Consider the following 17,802-nt stretch of genomic DNA (forward strand, 5'->3'; position numbering starts at 1 on the left):
GCCGCTACCTCAGGGGTAGGGGAAGTTACTATCGGGCCACTCTTGAATACCGCGGTAGACTGCCCAGACATTTGTGACGCTACCCCTCGTTGCGCCACCTCTACAAAACTGGCGTGATCAAGGTATGAGAGACGTTTACTTGCCTCCTGAAATGTCAGGTTTTCTTTTACTTTGAAAGAACTGATTTATTTTTCTTTTTTCATTTAGTACGTGTTCTGGAGTAGGCTGAATGACTTCCATCACAGTTCACACAATGGGGAGGTGATTCGCAATAATCGGACTTGTGTTCCTTAGAGCTGCATTTAGCGCATGTTTGCCTTCCACGGCATGTCTGGGACCCATGCCCGTATCGCTGGCAGTTTATGCACCACCGAGGATTTGGTAAGTATGACCACACACGAAGATTGATGTACCCTGCATCTATTGTAATTTGAAGGCCACCGGCATCGAAGGTTGATATTATGTGCTTGGTGGGGATTTGCTCATTGTTCCGACAGATTTGTATTCTTTCGACTTTTAGGACATTTTGGTTCTGAAAACCATCTAGAAGTCCTTCTTCACTAAGGTCCAATAAGTCTTCTTCTGAGATCACACCACGACTTGTGTTCATTGTCTGATGTGTAGACACGTGACTGCTGCGCCACCAATGAGTTTTAGGTCATTCATCTTTTCATATTGGGTTTGGACTTGAGCTTTAGGAACTTGTCACCGTTAGACATTTTAGTGGCAGTTTAGTGTGGTGCAATTGTTCTTCCGAGGCATTTGGCTACCAATAAAGGAGACAGTTTATGAGCAGTCGTGCTTACCTCACTATGTATAGCATGAAACTTGGGAAATATGTCTTTGCTTTTATGAAAAAAAAAATTGAAGGTTGCATCGGTGCGCCATCTTTTCGAAGGGTGATCATAAACAACAGAATCTTGTTTCGCCATAAAAAGAAAGTGTGCGTTCGGCGTGAATGCCAACCACCCACCACGGAGCACAACAAGGGGACGTGGCAGAGCTTGATGCAAGTCTGCACAACGCCAGTTGTACGCTATTACTATAACCGCATATGGATTACCCAAGGTCGGATAGCCACACCTGGTTAAGCCTCACCGCCAGGAAAAATAGAAGTAAACAGAAGAGAGTAGAAGACAGGAAAGGTTGAAAGAGAGGAAAATACGAAGATGTAGGTAGACAGAGAGATAGGAAAAGGCGACTGTCGATTTCCCCTGGGTGGGTCAGCCCAGGGGTGCCGTCTACGTGAAGCCGGGGACAAAGGGGTCTGTTGCCTCGGCCGGGGTCCCTTAAATGCCCAATCACCCGTTGTCGGCTCGACCCCCAGGATCCTTTTTTCCCCGGACACGGCTCAGCCACGCACGGATAGGTGTGGGAGGGATAGGGACCCCCCCATGAGCTCAAGTGCGGGTTGTCGCTAGCTTGCAGAAACTGTAAGCCACGACTTGAAGAAATGAAAATCAAGTGCAACAAGATAGTACTTTTCAGGCTTCCTTTATCACGTCAATTCTAGTAAAGTTTGACTCACTGGAGTTCCAACGTGCACCTAAGTAAAAGTATTTGGCTGTTCTTAGCCTTTATATCCAATGTAACTGCGACCTACCTAGTCAGGAAACCAGCTTACGTTATTTATTTAGATTAGCAACGAGACACCCTCCGTGCTAAGCAATACCTCGCTAAGTAAGCTTCATAGGCTTGAAAATTTCTGCCAGTCTAAGCAACAGGACATTTCTATTTGGTGCAAAGAAATGTTTCCCAGATGAAACTCTTCTACTTCAGCTTTTTCCTTCTGTTCATAGAATCTTCATTCATGAACTTCATACTCTACGCCTGATTTGAGGTTTTTAGAAAAAAGATGATTCCATCCACCACGGCACTCTAACACATCCGCGGAGTGTGGTGAAATTTAGGTATTATCACCGGCGACTACTGGTGATGCCATAAACACAAATATATTAGTATATTACCGTATGAGTGTGGTTATATGACGAATATGTTATCACCGAAGTGATAAAATGGGGCTATTTTGTTTATTTGTATTATATTTTCCTTTGTGTAGGTTAGTACATTTTGCAAAGCAGAAGCAAAACTGGGAAGTATTCAAAATCACGAAAAATAACTCACCTGAGTTCTAATAATTCCAGTAAGCAAGAAGGTTATCACAGGATCAGTCATTTCACTGAACAAAAGGGCAACCTTTGCGAAAAAAATAATGCCGATTAGTACAAACTCATTTGAAATTCTTAGCATTGTTATTTATAACTCTGGGTGTTGTCGCAATACTTGCCTCAAAGAACAAGTTGATACCACTACTAGAGGTCCTGCAACGCACACCAATGTGCATTATAGTTGTAGGTCTCGGGTGCAAGCTAAGTTCACTTATGGGCGATGAATAGACCTTTTTCCTAACTTGCAAGTGCGCTGCTCAGCACTGCCTATTTGACCAAGTAATGGCGGCACCTGTCAGTCTAGAAAGAGCCGACTCAACATTTTCGATGTCATCGCGCAAGAAAACCGTGCTTGAATAGGTTATTTGCAGTGAGTGACAACACTCGGGCACAACTTTCTGTTGCAATAAGGGAAAACTACTAGGGTGGAGCTACTACACATGTACTCCTCCGCAAAATAGTTCGATTCGGCTGGCGTTGCGCAAATGACGGCCGTGTTCGGATAATGTCACTGCACAAAATTCACTACGTCAGCTCACACATCATTTTGCGAGTGATTCGTCAGAACGTCATTCGGTGAGTCGTCTGAATAGGTGGAGGTTGAGGACCACTCATCCAAAGGTGAATACGCCATTTTCACTATGAGATGTAGCTAAAACGTGTGACGTTTTCAGACGCCCACAAGGCGAAATGACACTTCATGAAGCAAAACAGATATTATGATTTTCTTGATTTGTGCAGAATCTCTTTTTCAACAGCATCTCGTGGAAAAAAAGTAATGTTGATTTTGTTATTATTGTCACGCCGAAAACACAAATGCAATTGTGGTACTATGTTCTACGGTGGTGGCACACGCCAGCTTTGATACTGCAGACTTTCCTTCACTGCCGCAGAACGTTGTTCCCGAGTACAGCTGCCATAAGTTGTTCAATCAGCATAGCAGAAAACCTAACTTTACAATATTGTAAAAGGGTAGGATAGATTCTAATAGAACATCTGACCTCAGATGCATGAGTATTCTCCTGATGCTCATGTGTGGTGCTTTACGGGGCAAGGGTCATAAGATGGCCAAATAGCACCATTTTATGAGAATGTTTATGGTAGGTGGCTGTATAAGGGCCTTAAAATTCGTTTCCTTCTATGTCGCGGTGTCCTGGCACTCAGCTCACTACGACATGCGGTTTGAGTGAGTACACTGTGCATAGGAACGAGTAAAAAGATACACGAACGGATTTTTTGTGTTCTTCAGAGTTGTGGGGGATTTTACCAAGCTAATAGAATGTGTGTATATCACTGCACTTTGTAGTCTTATTTGTTTGTAGTGTTTAACGGCTGCAAGTAGCACATGAGCTTCTGCAGTAAGGATCCTTGTGTTAAGATGAACAGTACTCTCATCTGAAAAGAATGGGCCAACCACAGCGTACGAGACAAAAGTGTTCGTCTTTGAGGCATCAATGTAGAATTCGGGACAACTGTATCAAAGATGATAATCTTCCTTAGGGACTTCGACGCAAAAAGCTTGGTCTGTATGTCTGTCTGTATATTTGTCTGTTTGTCCCCTCTTGTGCCATTTAAGGTCTGTTGCCGTTTAAAGTACTGGGTACCCTAAACGACATTACTTCATACCCAAAACGGCCGACTCCATCCGCGGCGCCCACCGATATTGCTCAAGCTTCATAGTTCATACTTCTGCGATTGCCAATTAAAAAATTGGCCCTGTATCTGAATGTAATCTGCAAATGTCGTTCAAAGACGATAGTCTTGCGTGTGGAGAAAGTGAACAAGATATTTATTTGAAGTTCTGCGCAAGAAAATCGGGGAATGTTAATCTGGAGGCGCTGCATTAGAGTGCCTAGAGCGCGCAGTGGAGGTGAACGAGCGCATCAAGTCACGTCATAGATTCATGGATGAATATGGCTGTACCCTTTAAATCGGGCGGTGGCTAGCGCCACCAAGCCGTAATGCTTAATGAACCAAAAACTAGATTTATTATTTTTTTCTTTTTTGTAGTGAGGCTGAGGATTCGTACTTTCCAGTGAAGGGTATATTTTCACTCGTGCCTTGACTTTAGCCACCAATCAGATAACCTCCTTCTAGTTAATTCTACACGCATAAGCTCTTTTTTGCCCTCCCTGTCCCTAAACCCCAGTGCTTTGAAAAAATCTGCACCATCATCCTGAACTATAGGGTGAAGCCCTTTACAGAACATTATCGAGTGTTCGGCCGTTTCTTCTTCCTCTCCACACGCACTGCATACCATGTCTACCCCTCCGTATTTGGCCCGATAGGTCTTGGTTCGCAATACTCCCGTACTGGCTTCAAACAGTAGCAAACTACGCCGAGTATTATCAAAGAACCTTTCCTTGGCAATTTTCTTGTTAATAGATCTCTAGTGCGGGCTTCTTAACATTGCCAATTCTCCACATATCGGTCTACACTTCCTTCACCTTCTTCTTAACCGATAATACTTTTTGGTTTGGCCACCTGTTGTTTTCCAAATATTTACCAGTCAATTTTCTGGTTCACTTCCTCTATTTTGTATCGACATTCTTGATGTATAAGTAGCTGAATACCTTTCTAGCCCAACGCTCCTTCCCCATTTCTCTAAATCGCTTCTCAAACTTTATCTTGCTGTTAGCTTCCCTGCCCTCAAATGATGTTCATTCCATATTACCTTGTACTCCCTAATTTGGTGTATTCCCGTGAGCTCCTAAGGCAAGCCTACCTATTCTACGTTGATTAATTTCTAATCTTGCTTGAACTTCTGATCTCATGCACAAGACCGCATTGCCGAATGTCAAACCAGGAACCATGACCCACCCTTTTCCATATTTCTCTCACAACATCATACCTATTGTACATCCACAGTGCCCTGTTTTTCATTACCACTGCATTCCTGTTACTTTTAGTCGTCACGTATATTTCGTGTTCCCTTAGGTACATGGCCCCATTGCTTATCCATACGCACAGATATTTGTATTTATCTGTTATCTCTAGCGTGACCTACTGTATTCTAAGCTCACTACCTTCATTGTCATTAAAAATCATGACTGCTGATTTTTTTACTGAATCTGAAAACGAACCTATCTCCCTGATTACCGCAGATGTCCACCAATCTCTGCTAAATCTTTCTTGTTGTCGGCCATCAGCACTATATCTGTGTACATCAATGCTGGTAGCGCCTGTTCAACGAGTTTTCCTTGTTTGATGAAAGAGAGGTTGAAGCCCAGTCCACTTCCCTCTAATTTTGCTTCTAATCCTTGTAGGTACATCATGAATAATAAGGGTGACAGGAGACACCCCTGCCTAAGCCCAAGTTTTACCTCTGCAGGCTTCGATACCTGTTTTTCCCGCTTTATAACTACCTTGTTACCTTTATATATATCCTTTAAAAGATTAGTGACTACATCTTCCACGCCTAGTGTGTCCAGTATTCCTACAATTTCTGTTGAACCACGCTATCGTACGCTCCCTTGATATCGAAAAATGCTAGCCACAGGGGCCTCTGTTCCTCGTCTGCTATTTCGATGCACTGCGTCAGTGAGAACAGATTGTCTTCCAGCCTCCTGTGTTTCCGAAACCCATTCTGCAGTTCCCCCAGCAACCCCTCATTCTCTAGCCATGCCTGCAGTCTTTACTTTATAATCTGCATCGCCAGCCTGTAGACAACTGATGTCACTGTTATGGGACGCTAGTTTTTTATGTCATCTTTGTCACCGTTTCCTTTATAGATCATGCTCATCCTGCTAAGTTTCCATCCATCGGGAACTTCACCATCAAATATTATTTTGCTCTCTGCCTCTCTGAAAGCCTGCTTAGACTTCGGACCTAATGTCTTCATCAACATAATTAAAATGACATCTGGGCCTGTTGATGCACTACTTGGAACCCTTTTCTCAGCCATTTCCCACTCTCGTTGTGAAAATGGAGCCAATGCGCCACTTGATTCATCCTTGTCTATTGTCGTGCATAAAGCACTTCTTTGTTGAAACTTTCTTGCCACCCTTGTTCTTATAAATTCAATAGCTTCGTCCCCTTGTAGCCTAGCACCTTGAGCTGTAGTTATAAACCTCTGCTCTAGGCTCGTCTTATTTCTTAAGAAGTTTAGATGGTTCCAAACTTTCGCAGCTGCCTTTCTATCTTTTTATGTACTGCTGCCAGCCACTGAGCTTCCTTTCTTCTAATCTTTTCATTGATCAGAAGGGATGCATGCCTACTGCAGCTTAAAAGATTTCCCAGTTTCTTTCAACATCATCTGTCGGTTCAGCCCGCTGCTTAGCATGTCTGTGTTCCCTAGAGGCTTCCACACGTTTTGCTATGGCTCTCTTAACTTCCTCATCCCACCAACGTTTGGATTTGTGTCTTCTTTTCCGGCGTGACAAGTCAAGTGCCTTATCAAGCCTTATCCTCATACAGTCTAATTAGATTCGTGTATGTCCACACTGTTTTATTGTGTTCAGTGATTCTTTTCTCAATTCATTTAGTGGCTATTTCAATTTGTCTTTTTGAATGAAAATTTTCCTGTAGTTGCTCACCTCTCCTCCTTCCCAGTTTCACAGCGCTTCCAAAGCTTACCTTGATACGTTTGTGATCATTACACAGTTTTCTGGAGCCACCTTCATCTATGTGTATTCTCCTGAGCTTATAATACGTCCTATGTGACATCAATTGGTAATCTATTGTCGACTGCAGCCTTCCTACTTCCCATGTTATTTGCCCTTCACACTTCTTGGTATTGTTGCAAATGATTAAATCAAGCTTTTCACACTAATCCATCATCATTTTGCCTGTCGTGTTAGTATACCCATCTATATTGTTACGGATGTGATGGGTTTATTTACACTGAAAAATGTCAGCACTCTACCGTCACTGCCGAATCACCATCGCTTGAGAGCGTCCGATCTCTTCTTCTTCGCTCTTTCAGTCCGCGTTACATTTCCCTCCGGGCTAGACGAAGCTCACCGAGCAAGTAGAAGCGATCGGTTGTTGTAGGGCTTCAATCGGGCAATGTGCATAATTTGTGTCTTGCGCGAACGCTGGTTCTGAGCTGTCACTTTCGCAACAGCGTAATGGATGTCACTTAGGCACTGAGTAATGACGAATGGTCCTGAGTACAAAGTCCCTTGTTTCGAACGGGCGTCCACAGCCAGACCAAATCGCCTGTAGCGAAAGTCACGGGTGGGTGTTTTGCGTCGTAACGGTCTTTCGTGCGAGCATGGGTGGAAAGAGTTCGGAGCCGAGAAAGTCGACAAGCTTCTTCGGCGCGACACAAGGTCTGCGCGACACTGGCGTTTTCGTTCGTCGAAAAAGGAAATATGGTGTCAAGGAAACTTTGGGGATGACGAGCATAGAGAAGAAAGAAAGGCGTATAACCCATGGCTTCGTGTTTCACGGTATAAAGGTGTATGTAACAAAAGGTAATACGACATCCCAGTTCTTGTGATCCGCTGCGACATACATTGAAAGCATGTTGATGATGGTACGATTGATGCGCTCAATGAGGCCGTTGGTCTGAGGGTGGTATGGCGTGGAATGGCGACACTGACAACCACAAAGCCGTAGCAACTCTTCGACAATGTCAGCGGTAAACTGTCGGCCGCGATCACTTATCACCACACGAGGGGCCTCGTGACACAGTATGGTGGAGTGTAGAAGAAACCATGACACACCAGATGATGTGGCTGAAACAACCGCCTTCGTTTCAGTATACCGCGTCAGGTAATCTACGCACACAATAATCCAGCGGCGGCCGGTGGTAGACTTGGGGAAAGGGTCCAGTAAATGTATGCCGAATTTTTCGAATGGTGATGTCGGTGGCTTAACCGGCTGCAGTGGGCCGGCCAATTGCGTGGTAGGTTGTTTGTGGCGTTGGCAGACATCACAACTTGCGACGTTGTGCTTGGTGGTCTTCCAGAGTCAAGACCAGTAAAAACGTTGTCGGATACCTTGAAGCGTTCCGGCAAACCCAAGGTGCCCAGACGTGATGTCATCGTGCGTGGCTTGAAATACCAGTAGACGCAGGCATTCTGGTACGACGAGGAGTAGTGTAGAACCATGGCTGGAGTAATCTTGCGATATAGTAGGGCGTCATGAAACACGAATGGCGTGGCGCGTTTAGAGCTACGAGCCACATCAATCATTCGTTTCAGCGAAGGGTCACGCTGTTGCTCGTGACGGAAGACGTCCAAATTTGGGAAGTTAGATAAGATTGCGGCCAGGTAGTTGTCGAAATCATCATCATGAGCCTCCACAGTCGGAGATGGAAGGCGAGATAAGCAGTCGGCATCTGCGTGACATCGACCGCTATTGTAGGTCACAGAATAATTATATTTTTGAAGCCGTAAGACCCAGCGAGCCAACCGACCAGCTGGGTCACGTTGTCCGACAAGCCAACAAAGCGAATGATAATCTGAGACGATCTTGAGCTGCCGGCCGTACAAATAAGGTCTGAACTTTTGGACGGCGAAAACAACTGCAAGACACTCCAGTTTGGGGACCGTATAATTTTTCTTCGTCTTAGTCGAAGCACGACTTGCATACGCCACGACGTGCTGTTGGCTGTCGTGATATTGAACTAGCACGGCACCAACACCGATACCATTAGCATCTGTATGCAGTTCCGTGAGTGCCTCCGGGTCGAAATGGCGCAAGAGGGGCCCGGAAGTAAGCAAATACTTCAGCTGCTCGAAAGCAGCCTCACACTCAGTGGTCCATCAGAATGGGGCGTTTTTTCGGAGCAACTCTGTCAGGGGATCAGCAAGCTGGGCGAAGTCTTTGACAAACCGACGAAAATAACAACAGAGGCCCAGGAAGCTACGGAGATCCTTCACAGATGTCGGTTGCTTGAATTCTCGGACAGCACTGATTTTGTGCGGGTCTGGTCGTATACCGTCCCTGTCGACTAGATATCCAAGCACAAGGGCTTGACGCTCATCAAAATGACACTTCCTTGCGTTTAAAACGAGACCAGCTTGTTTCACGCAATCTAGAACAACGCTAAGCCAATGCGGTTGTGGTTGTGCTCGGTGAATGTCTTCCCAAAAATAATTACATCATCGAGATAACACATACATATCTCCCATTTGAGATAGCGGAGGATGGAGTCCACGAATCACTCCAAGGTAGCTGGCGCATTGCATAAGCCAAACGGCATAACGATGAATTCAAATAACCCATCGGGTGTGACAAAAGCAGTCTTCTCTATATCAGACGGATGCACTGGTATTTGCCAGTATCCAGACTTTAGGTCGGCGGACGAAAAGTGTGCGGCCGAGTGCAGACAATCAACAGCATCGTCGATGCGTGGTAGCAGATACACGTCTTTCTTTGTGATGGCGTTGAGACGGCGGTAGTCTACACAAAATCGCCAAGAGTTGTCTTTCTTTTTTTATCAATATAACAGGAGCTGCCCAGGGACTGCTTGACTCTTGAATAACGCCTTTCTGCAGCATGTCGTTGACCTGATCGGCGATCACTTGCCTCTCTGACGGGGATACGCGATAGGGTTTCTGGCGTATCGGTGTAGCATCTCCCGTGTTGATGCGGTGGTGCATACGGGATTCGAGCAACATGAAACAACGCTTGTTTTGAGCGAAATCAAAGACTCCCGCGTAGCGTGTAAGCACCTTCTCAAGGACGTTCTGCTCGGAAGAAGGCAACGACTTATTGCTCATAAGTTTAATCTCGGCTGAGTAGTTGGGCGCAGTCTGACTGATGGCTGGAGACTCTGAGGCCATTCTGACGTCAATTGTGGCCTGCTCCTCGAACGTTCCTAGTTTGAATCCGGCTGGTAGAACAACAGGCTCTGAGGCTGCGTTGAGCCCCCACAAGGAAGCATGTCCGTCGATGGCTGTAAGGACAGACCGTGGGACCAGCACATTCTTCTTGATGGCGTTTCATGATCAGGCTCCACAAGTCCAGTGCAGGGCTCTGAGCAGACATGAGAAGAGCATACGGGTACAAACACTGCTGTCCGACCAGGGATCGTCACATCTTCAGACAACGAAAGCGCATCGATAGGCAGAGTCAGAAAATCGTCAACTATTGGAGCGGGCAACGTGCTTTGTAGAATAATCTCTCCAGTTCCACAGTCAAGCATAGCACCGCATTCATGAAGGAGGTCTATCCGTAAAATGACGCCATGAGTTGCGCGAGCCAGTACAGTGAATTCAACTCGAAAATTTTGTCCACCAATCGTGAGTACAACTGAACAAATACCAACAGTGCATAACGCTTCACCTCCAACTCCACGAAAACTTTCTATACGATTCCACGCGAACATAATTTGGTAACCCAAGAAACGATGTTTGAAACGAAGGCTCATAACCGAAACAGCAGCACCAGGGTCTACAAGAGCAAAAGTATCTACAACGTCTATACACACACGCACTTTGTTCATCAACATCACAGCAGAAGGAGGAATTGGCGAAACTGACCGTCCCGCGACCGCACCTCCATCGGTCGCACCAGTTATTTTCCCAGCTGATGTGGCGAAGGTGACCAACGACGCGGAGACGGCGACCGGCGGAACCGTGTCGGAGGCGGCGTCAGGCTTCGCTCGGGGGCGGGAGACTCGCTGCGAAACTCGTTAGGCTATCGCTGTCGGGGACGGTGGTTGGCCGGGTGAGAGGTCCAGGATTCGTGCATACGAGGCGGGTGCGTCGAAAAAGGTGGCGGCACAGGCGTTTCGTACATACGAGCCGGATACGTCGAAAAACGTATTGGTGCAGGCGGCCGTCTGGGACAGAAGCGCGAAATGTGCCCTGGGACACCACATGTGCAGCAAATGGGGACTTGTCGGCTTACATTAGCAGGAGCAGAGGTGGCAGAAGTACGCGTAGATGGGTCGTGCTCAGCAGGAACATTTTGTGATGACGAATAGTAATCTTCTGGTAGAGGCCTGGTTGACGACGGTTGGAGGTCCGCAGCGGCACGTCGAGATGATGACATCCGGTGGTGGCCGCAACCCGTCGGGGAAAACTGAAGCCGCGGGGTAAAATCTGCAGTTTCTGTGCGTGGTCGGTTTTCGACCTCTCGCATCCAGTAGGGAGGTGGTTCGGGTCACGCGGTGAACGAGCATTGGTGGTGAACGTCACCTGCTTGAAGTCGTATGAGCTCTTCTCTAACTACCCGACGTACGAGGAAGGGAATGTCTTCGCAGGTGGCGACGTCCATACTTGCGACAGTGAGAACATTGTCCAAGCGCCCAAACTTTGGTAAAATTCTCCGGGTCTTCAATGCCTTGAATGCGCGACACTGCTGCCTGAAAATCGAAGGAGTGTTCAAGATTTTTTTGTTATCAAAAAATTGTAAAAGTCTTTGGCGATGTCTTTTAACTAATGACCGACTTTGTCTTCGTCCGAGATATTTGCGTTGACAATCCCTCAAAGCTTCAATACTTCTTCAATGTAGGTTGTGCATGTCTCGCCGGGCAACTGAGCCCTACGTGACAGCGTTTGCTCAGCTTTTTTTTCATGGAACTCGTGTCCCCAAAGCAGGCCATCAGTTCCTTAACAAATATATCCCAAGTCGGCAGAACATGTTCATGGTTCTCAAACCAAAGCAAGGCTGTCCCGACAAGGAAGAATACTACGTTCACGATCTTCGCCGGTGCGCCCCATTCGTAGTAGCGGCTCACTCTGTCGAAGAGTTTTAGCCAAGCGTCTACGTCTTCCTCAGTTTTACCTGAGACTATTCGTGGCTCACGTGCCCAGTAGGCTGTTTGTCGAGGTCGATGGCCACCTTGTGCCGTGTCAGTGGCACTGGTGGATGCAGCAGCGTAGCACGTCAATGGGATTGCTGTGTCGTCATTCATGCTGATGTCGTCCGGGATAGGCCAGCTAAGCTAAGCGTCTGCTTCTTCGAAGAACTTCTGCTGCGGGATCCAGGATGGCAAGTTACCCAGCACCTCCACCAACGCTGTTACGGATATGATGGGTTTATTTACACTAAAAAATGTCGGCGCTCTACTGTCACGGCCGAATCAGCATCGCTCGAGAGCGTCCTATCTCTTCTTCTTCCTCGCTCTTTCAGTCTGCGTTACATTATCTTCTATGTTCGCATTCATATCTCTGAGTATAATTATCTCGCACTCTCCTCCTAACTCCTGAATGTCCTTTGATATAAACTCTACCATTGCCTGGTTTTCCTCTCTGGCCTTTGCTCCCGTCCACAAGTACACGAAGCCAAGGAGTGTCGTTTGCCCTTCCACTCTCGCTTTAAGCGATAAATGTTCCTTGCACTCCCTCTTGACTCTTTAACCAGTCTGTACTTTTATGAAAAAATGCCCCAATACCCACCCCCTTTCTGCTGCCTTCTGTTCTGTTACAATAATTCCACGCGTAGTCCAGATTGTTAGGAGGTTCTTCCATGTCCCTGAGAGGTGTTTCTACAAAACCGCATACCATCGGTTTCTCCTCCCTTAGTTGTTCTATCTCTTCCCACTTCAGCCTGTTCCTACCATGTTACCCTATGTCTGAATTGGCTCGGTGCTCGTGGCTACTTCTATTTCTGCCCCAGACTCTACCTATCTTAGATAATGGTGCCACTTTCGAATTGTATCTGTCCATACCACCTGTCAAAGAGTCCCCCTGGTTGTTTTCCTTGTTACCAGCTACCCTGCACCCCGAAGGCCCGCTTGCCCCCCAAAAAAGCTACTGCGCGTCCTGCAAGTCGCCAACCCACCTCACGACTTAGCCACCCATCGAAGTGAATTCTGTCTCGTTGAAAACCACCCCACCTATGCACCTCTTTGTTTATTTCCACCACCTAAAAGCCGTTCTCTCGACTCATCCGCCATATCTCTTGGTTTGCGTTGACAATCGCTCTTTGCAGGATGCTATCACGCACCGATACCTCCGGTATCGTGCATATCACTACCTGTACCTGAGGAGAAGTGGCGCGCATGTCATCGACACCTTTTGAAAGTGTGGTTGCTAGTCCTGCTGTATCTTCATTTAAGACATTGTTTAAACCACCTGAAATTATCACGAGGTTTTGTCTATCAGATGCAGTTTTAGTTTTGCGCTCGCTTGCCTCATGACTGCTTCCAGCTCTCGTCAAGAGAACGCCCCTACTGCAACACTTTTGTCACCTCTTACCCTCTCTTTGATGGCTTCTGTGCATCGATTAAATTCGAGTCCCTGGCAATTATCACGTGCTGTGACTTTTCAGCTGCACCTGAGGGTTACTGCACCTGAGGTCCTGCACCTGAGGGTTACTTGAACCTGTGGCGCCGGCCCCCTGTCCCCTCCCAGCCCCACCACGACTTCGCTGAAGCTGGGCCTTGCGACAATTGAACCGGCTGAAGCTGTTTTTTTCAAACTTGCTTGCTCTTTCTTCTCCACCGTTTTGGTTGTTGGTTCCCTACTGTTCTCTCCGTAGGCCGCTCGTTTGTTCAGCTTGGCTAGTGTTTCCTCGGGGACTTCAGCCTTTCTTCCATTGCCCTCGTTTTCTCTTGCTCTGTTGCCAACGCAGTCTCGAGCTCGGTGATTCTCATCAGCAGTTCACTCTGGGCAACCATCATTTTCTCAATTTTTTCCTCGACCTCACAATGCCTACACTTCGCGTTGGCCTCTTCTCTATCCGCTTCTACACTTGGGCCCACTTCCAAACCCACCCCACATCTTGAACACTTTAGTCTTTTTAACCATGTCTTTCTTACAACAATTGTCCCTATGGCTTCTCTCACTCGATAATTACAAACCTCGAGCCCTGATCTATGAAAAAAAGAAAGTCTTAGCTCTACTACAAAACTTTGCGTGTTCAATGTATGTAGCTCTACTACAAAACTTTGCGTGTTCAATGTACGTGCGCCTACCCCATGGAAGGCAAAAGAAAAAAAACAACAGAAGTAACAAAAAAATCAAACGCACAAACTAATAAATACCTAGTGACTGACCCCTGAAAAATCCGTACAATAAAATAAGTGCTACAAAGATCTTAACTGCTGCCTTATAATTATAAATACAAGCTCAAAACGTACGAAATCACCTATCTGCGCAGTCGATCACGAGCGCTCATAAAACACGTCCATCCACCGTGACAGTCCGAACCGAAGTAATGATAATGTCGGTCGCGAGCGCTGCCGCGCAGCTCTTGCTCAAAACTCTTTTGTTGCACGCGTGACGTGAGACATAAGTGCCATCTGGCAGTTATCTTAGAAAACAAAGTGCTCTTAGACGGGTGTGCGCGCCCATCCCAGAGGTGATAAGGTGTAGAACGCAAGGTGACGGCTAGGTGCCACCACCATTTCATTTTAGCAAAGCGTTGGAAACACTCGTCTTTCCGTGTAAGCGTTGCATGGTCAGCGCAGCGTGATAAGCGCTATGGTCCTTAAAATTACCTATGTATGCCCTTTCAAGCAAGAGACGCACATGCACAATGTATACGTGTTGTTATGGTGCCACAGACATGCGCAATGATTGCTTTTTAATATAAAACTGCACAAGCATGAACGCTCAACCTAGAGCAACATAGGTGGGCGCTGCGAATGAGGTCGGCCGTTTCAAGTATTCATGCCGCTAAGAGTGGACAAAGAGACAAATGTACAAACAAACAGAAAGACAGACCAAAATTTTTGCTTCGAAGGTCCGCAAGAAAGACTATCGTCTTGAAAAAGCCCTGCGGCCTGTCGCTAGCAGCAGACGTATGTGTCAGAGAACGCAGCTCGGCTGTTCGAGTCCCTAAGCAGCCGGCCCCAGTGCCGAATTTGTAACGTCTCTATTTCTTTGCTGTACATAAACCTTGCCTTAACTCACCGTCGTCTCGTCCGCTCGTCTATCAGCTCTTCGCAGAAGCAGCCGCGAGCTGAGTAACACAAGGTACCAAATGGCTGGTGACCGTGTCGGCAGAGTTCGGAGCAGTGGCGCCTTCGGTACCGTGTTGGTGTCTCGTCTTCGTAACAGTGGAGAGTGTGGAGAAAACATTTATTTGAGGTTCTGCGCAAAAAAATCGGTGAATGTTATTCTGGAGGCGCGGCGTTAGAGTGCCTCGAGCGTGCAGTGGAGGCAAACGAGCACATCAAGTCACATCACACGTGAGACATGAACTTCCACATGGCAGTTTTCTTGGAAAATGAATCGCGTGGCTCGGATACGGGTGTGCGCACCTGTCCCAGAGGTGATAAGGTGTAGAACGCAAGGCGACGGGTAGGTGCCACCGCCGTCTCGTCTTGGCAAAGCGTTGGAAACACTCGCCTTTTCGTGGAAACGTTGCATAGTCAGCGCAGCGTGATAAGCGCTACGGTCCTTAAAATTACTTATGAATGCCTTTTAAAGTAAAAAGAGCACGTGCTGATTATATACGTGTTGTTATGGAGCCCAAGACATGTGCAATAATAGCTTTTTATTTGACAACTGCAGACATACGAACGATAAATTTTGAGCAACATTGGTGGGCGTTGTGGATGGGGTCGGCCGTTTCAAGTACCCAGGGCCATTGAGAGTGGACAAACAGACAAATGTACAGACAGACAGACAGGCAGACAGACAGACAGACAGACAGACAGACAGGCAAAAGCTTTTGCGTCGGAGGTCCCCAAGAAAGACTATCGTCTTTAAAAGCAATTATCGTGCATATTTGAGGCATCGTAACAACACATAGTTATTCTGTATGTGCAGCTTTTCTGGAGAAGGCATCCATAAGTAATTGTAAAGACTGTAGTGTTTATCACGCTACGCTGAGCATGAGACGCTCACACGAAAAGGCAAGTGTCTCCAACGTATTGCTAAGACGACATGGTAGGGGAACCTACCCGTCGCCTTGCGTTCCACACCTTATCACCTCTGAGACGGGCGCGCACGCCCGTCTCAAAGCCACTCGCTTCGTTTCGCAACATAACTGCCAGATAGCGCTCATGTCTCAAGTTTGACGAGACCTAATGCGCTCGTTCACCTCCACTGCACGCTCGAGGCTCTCTAGCGTAGCGCCTCCAGAGTACCATTCACCAATTTTCTTGCATAGAACATAAAATAAACGTTTTATGCACTCTCTCCAGGCGCAGGACTATCGTCTTTCGATGACATTTGCAGTGTAACAAGCAGATACGGGGTCATTTTTTGTGTTAGAGTTCATGGAAGTATGAGCGAATGTGTGAAACAGGCGCATATGCCTTGTGACTTCCGCAAACGATATGTCACAGTCTACAAGCTGTCACTGCCACGGCGGCAGATATGCAGCAGGAGCCATCAAACACTGTTCTAGAAGTGGCACATATGTTTCCTCAGCGAGGCTTCTCACACGAAGTGAGTAGGGCTGCCTCAACGAAGGATGACTTTGGAATAGGGCAGAATAAAACCGATCATTCATTGTGAAGTCAGAGGGATAGTTCTTTGTCTGCGTTGTTGTTGTTGTTGTTGTTTCCCTGTGCAAATGGCTCGTACCCAAAGAAGGGGATTGGCCGATTATAAGGTGAATTTGCCCTAAACTTTCAGCATTGCGTCATTCCTGCAATTTTTTTTTGTAACTTAATTTTGGTTTGAAATACCGATATCAAGTTTGCAGAAAAAAAAAGAAAAATAGTGAGACAGCAATTTAGCAAGGAAATCGTTTAGTCGCAGTGATGTATTCTTGAACGGCGAATAAAACATCCCTGTGGCTGAAACCCAGTGTAGAGGCTCCAAATGAAAGAAGATCAGGTTGTGATAGTTGCAAGCCCAGTCTTTGAAGAGGTGGTGCTAGTATGCTTTGCCTGAATAAATCGAAACGGCGACAATGTAATAAAAAATGACTGATCGTTTCCTCTTGATTACAGTAAATGCACATAGGGGAATTCAATATGCCTGATCTATGCAAGTAAAAATTGAGGGAGGTAACGCGGCAACGAAATTTCGTGATGACAACTTCCATCATCCTTGATTTAGTCAGTTCACTGCGCCAGGGAAATAACAAGTGTTTGTACTCTGGAGAAGCCGTCAGTGCAGGGTCAGATAAATTTTGCCTGATTTTAAGTGTGCGAAATCGCGCCACCGTAATGTATACTGTATGAGGGAAAATAGGAATAATTGGTGTCGAAAGGGATGCCTTCGCAAGAGAATCAGCTATTTCGTTTAACAACAAACCTTTGTGCCCTGGTGTCCAGATTAAATGAATACTTCGGATATGACAGGGGATCAACGATTTAAAAAGTTTCACTATAGGTGAGTGACCAGATGCGGACAGAGAAGAGCACACTGATAGTGAATCAGTTATGACTGCTACAACTGGAATGGAAATATTTACCTTTCGCAAAGCTAACATTATTGCCATGAATTCAGCCAGAAAGACAGGAAGAAAGTCCGGTAAGCGAAGTGAAAATGACCAATCAAGTACGGGGCAATATATTCCAACGCCTGATTTTTCTTGTGATTGAGATGCGTCCGTTGCTATAATGACATTTGTTGGCAGAGTACTTAAATGGTCCTGCAATAAACCATTTAAAATGCCTGTAGGTAATAGCTTTGCGTGAGTTGGGAAGATATCATGGTAAACAATTTCTGGAGAATTTTGTTGCTCAGTTAAAGGAATCAGATCACGAACGTGTACATTTAGGGGCTCAAGTAACGATTGAACAAATACTATTTGTGGTTTGGTAAATCTGGGCCAATGCACGGAGAAGAAAAGGTCAGGATTGGAAATAAAAATAATTTGTTCAGGG

At 46.3% G+C, this 17,802-nt stretch overlaps 1 protein-coding gene across 1 annotated transcript in view; it reads right to left on the reverse strand.

Annotated features, from left to right (window-relative positions):
• The window catches only part of LOC142768267 (venom metalloproteinase BumaMPs1-like), a 322,813-nt gene that overhangs the window by 15,835 nt on the left and 289,176 nt on the right, over window positions 1–17,802 (reverse strand). Inside the window, exon 5 of the mRNA XM_075870222.1 lies at window positions 2,125–2,196. Within this exon, the coding sequence (XP_075726337.1) occupies window positions 2,125–2,196 (72 nt within the window). The remainder of the gene's footprint in view (window positions 1–2,124; window positions 2,197–17,802) is intronic.

The sequence above is a fragment of the Rhipicephalus microplus genome, chromosome 8, assembly GCF_043290135.1.
Source record: "Rhipicephalus microplus isolate Deutch F79 chromosome 8, USDA_Rmic, whole genome shotgun sequence".
NCBI classification, from domain to species: Eukaryota; Metazoa; Arthropoda; class Arachnida; order Ixodida; family Ixodidae; genus Rhipicephalus; species Rhipicephalus microplus.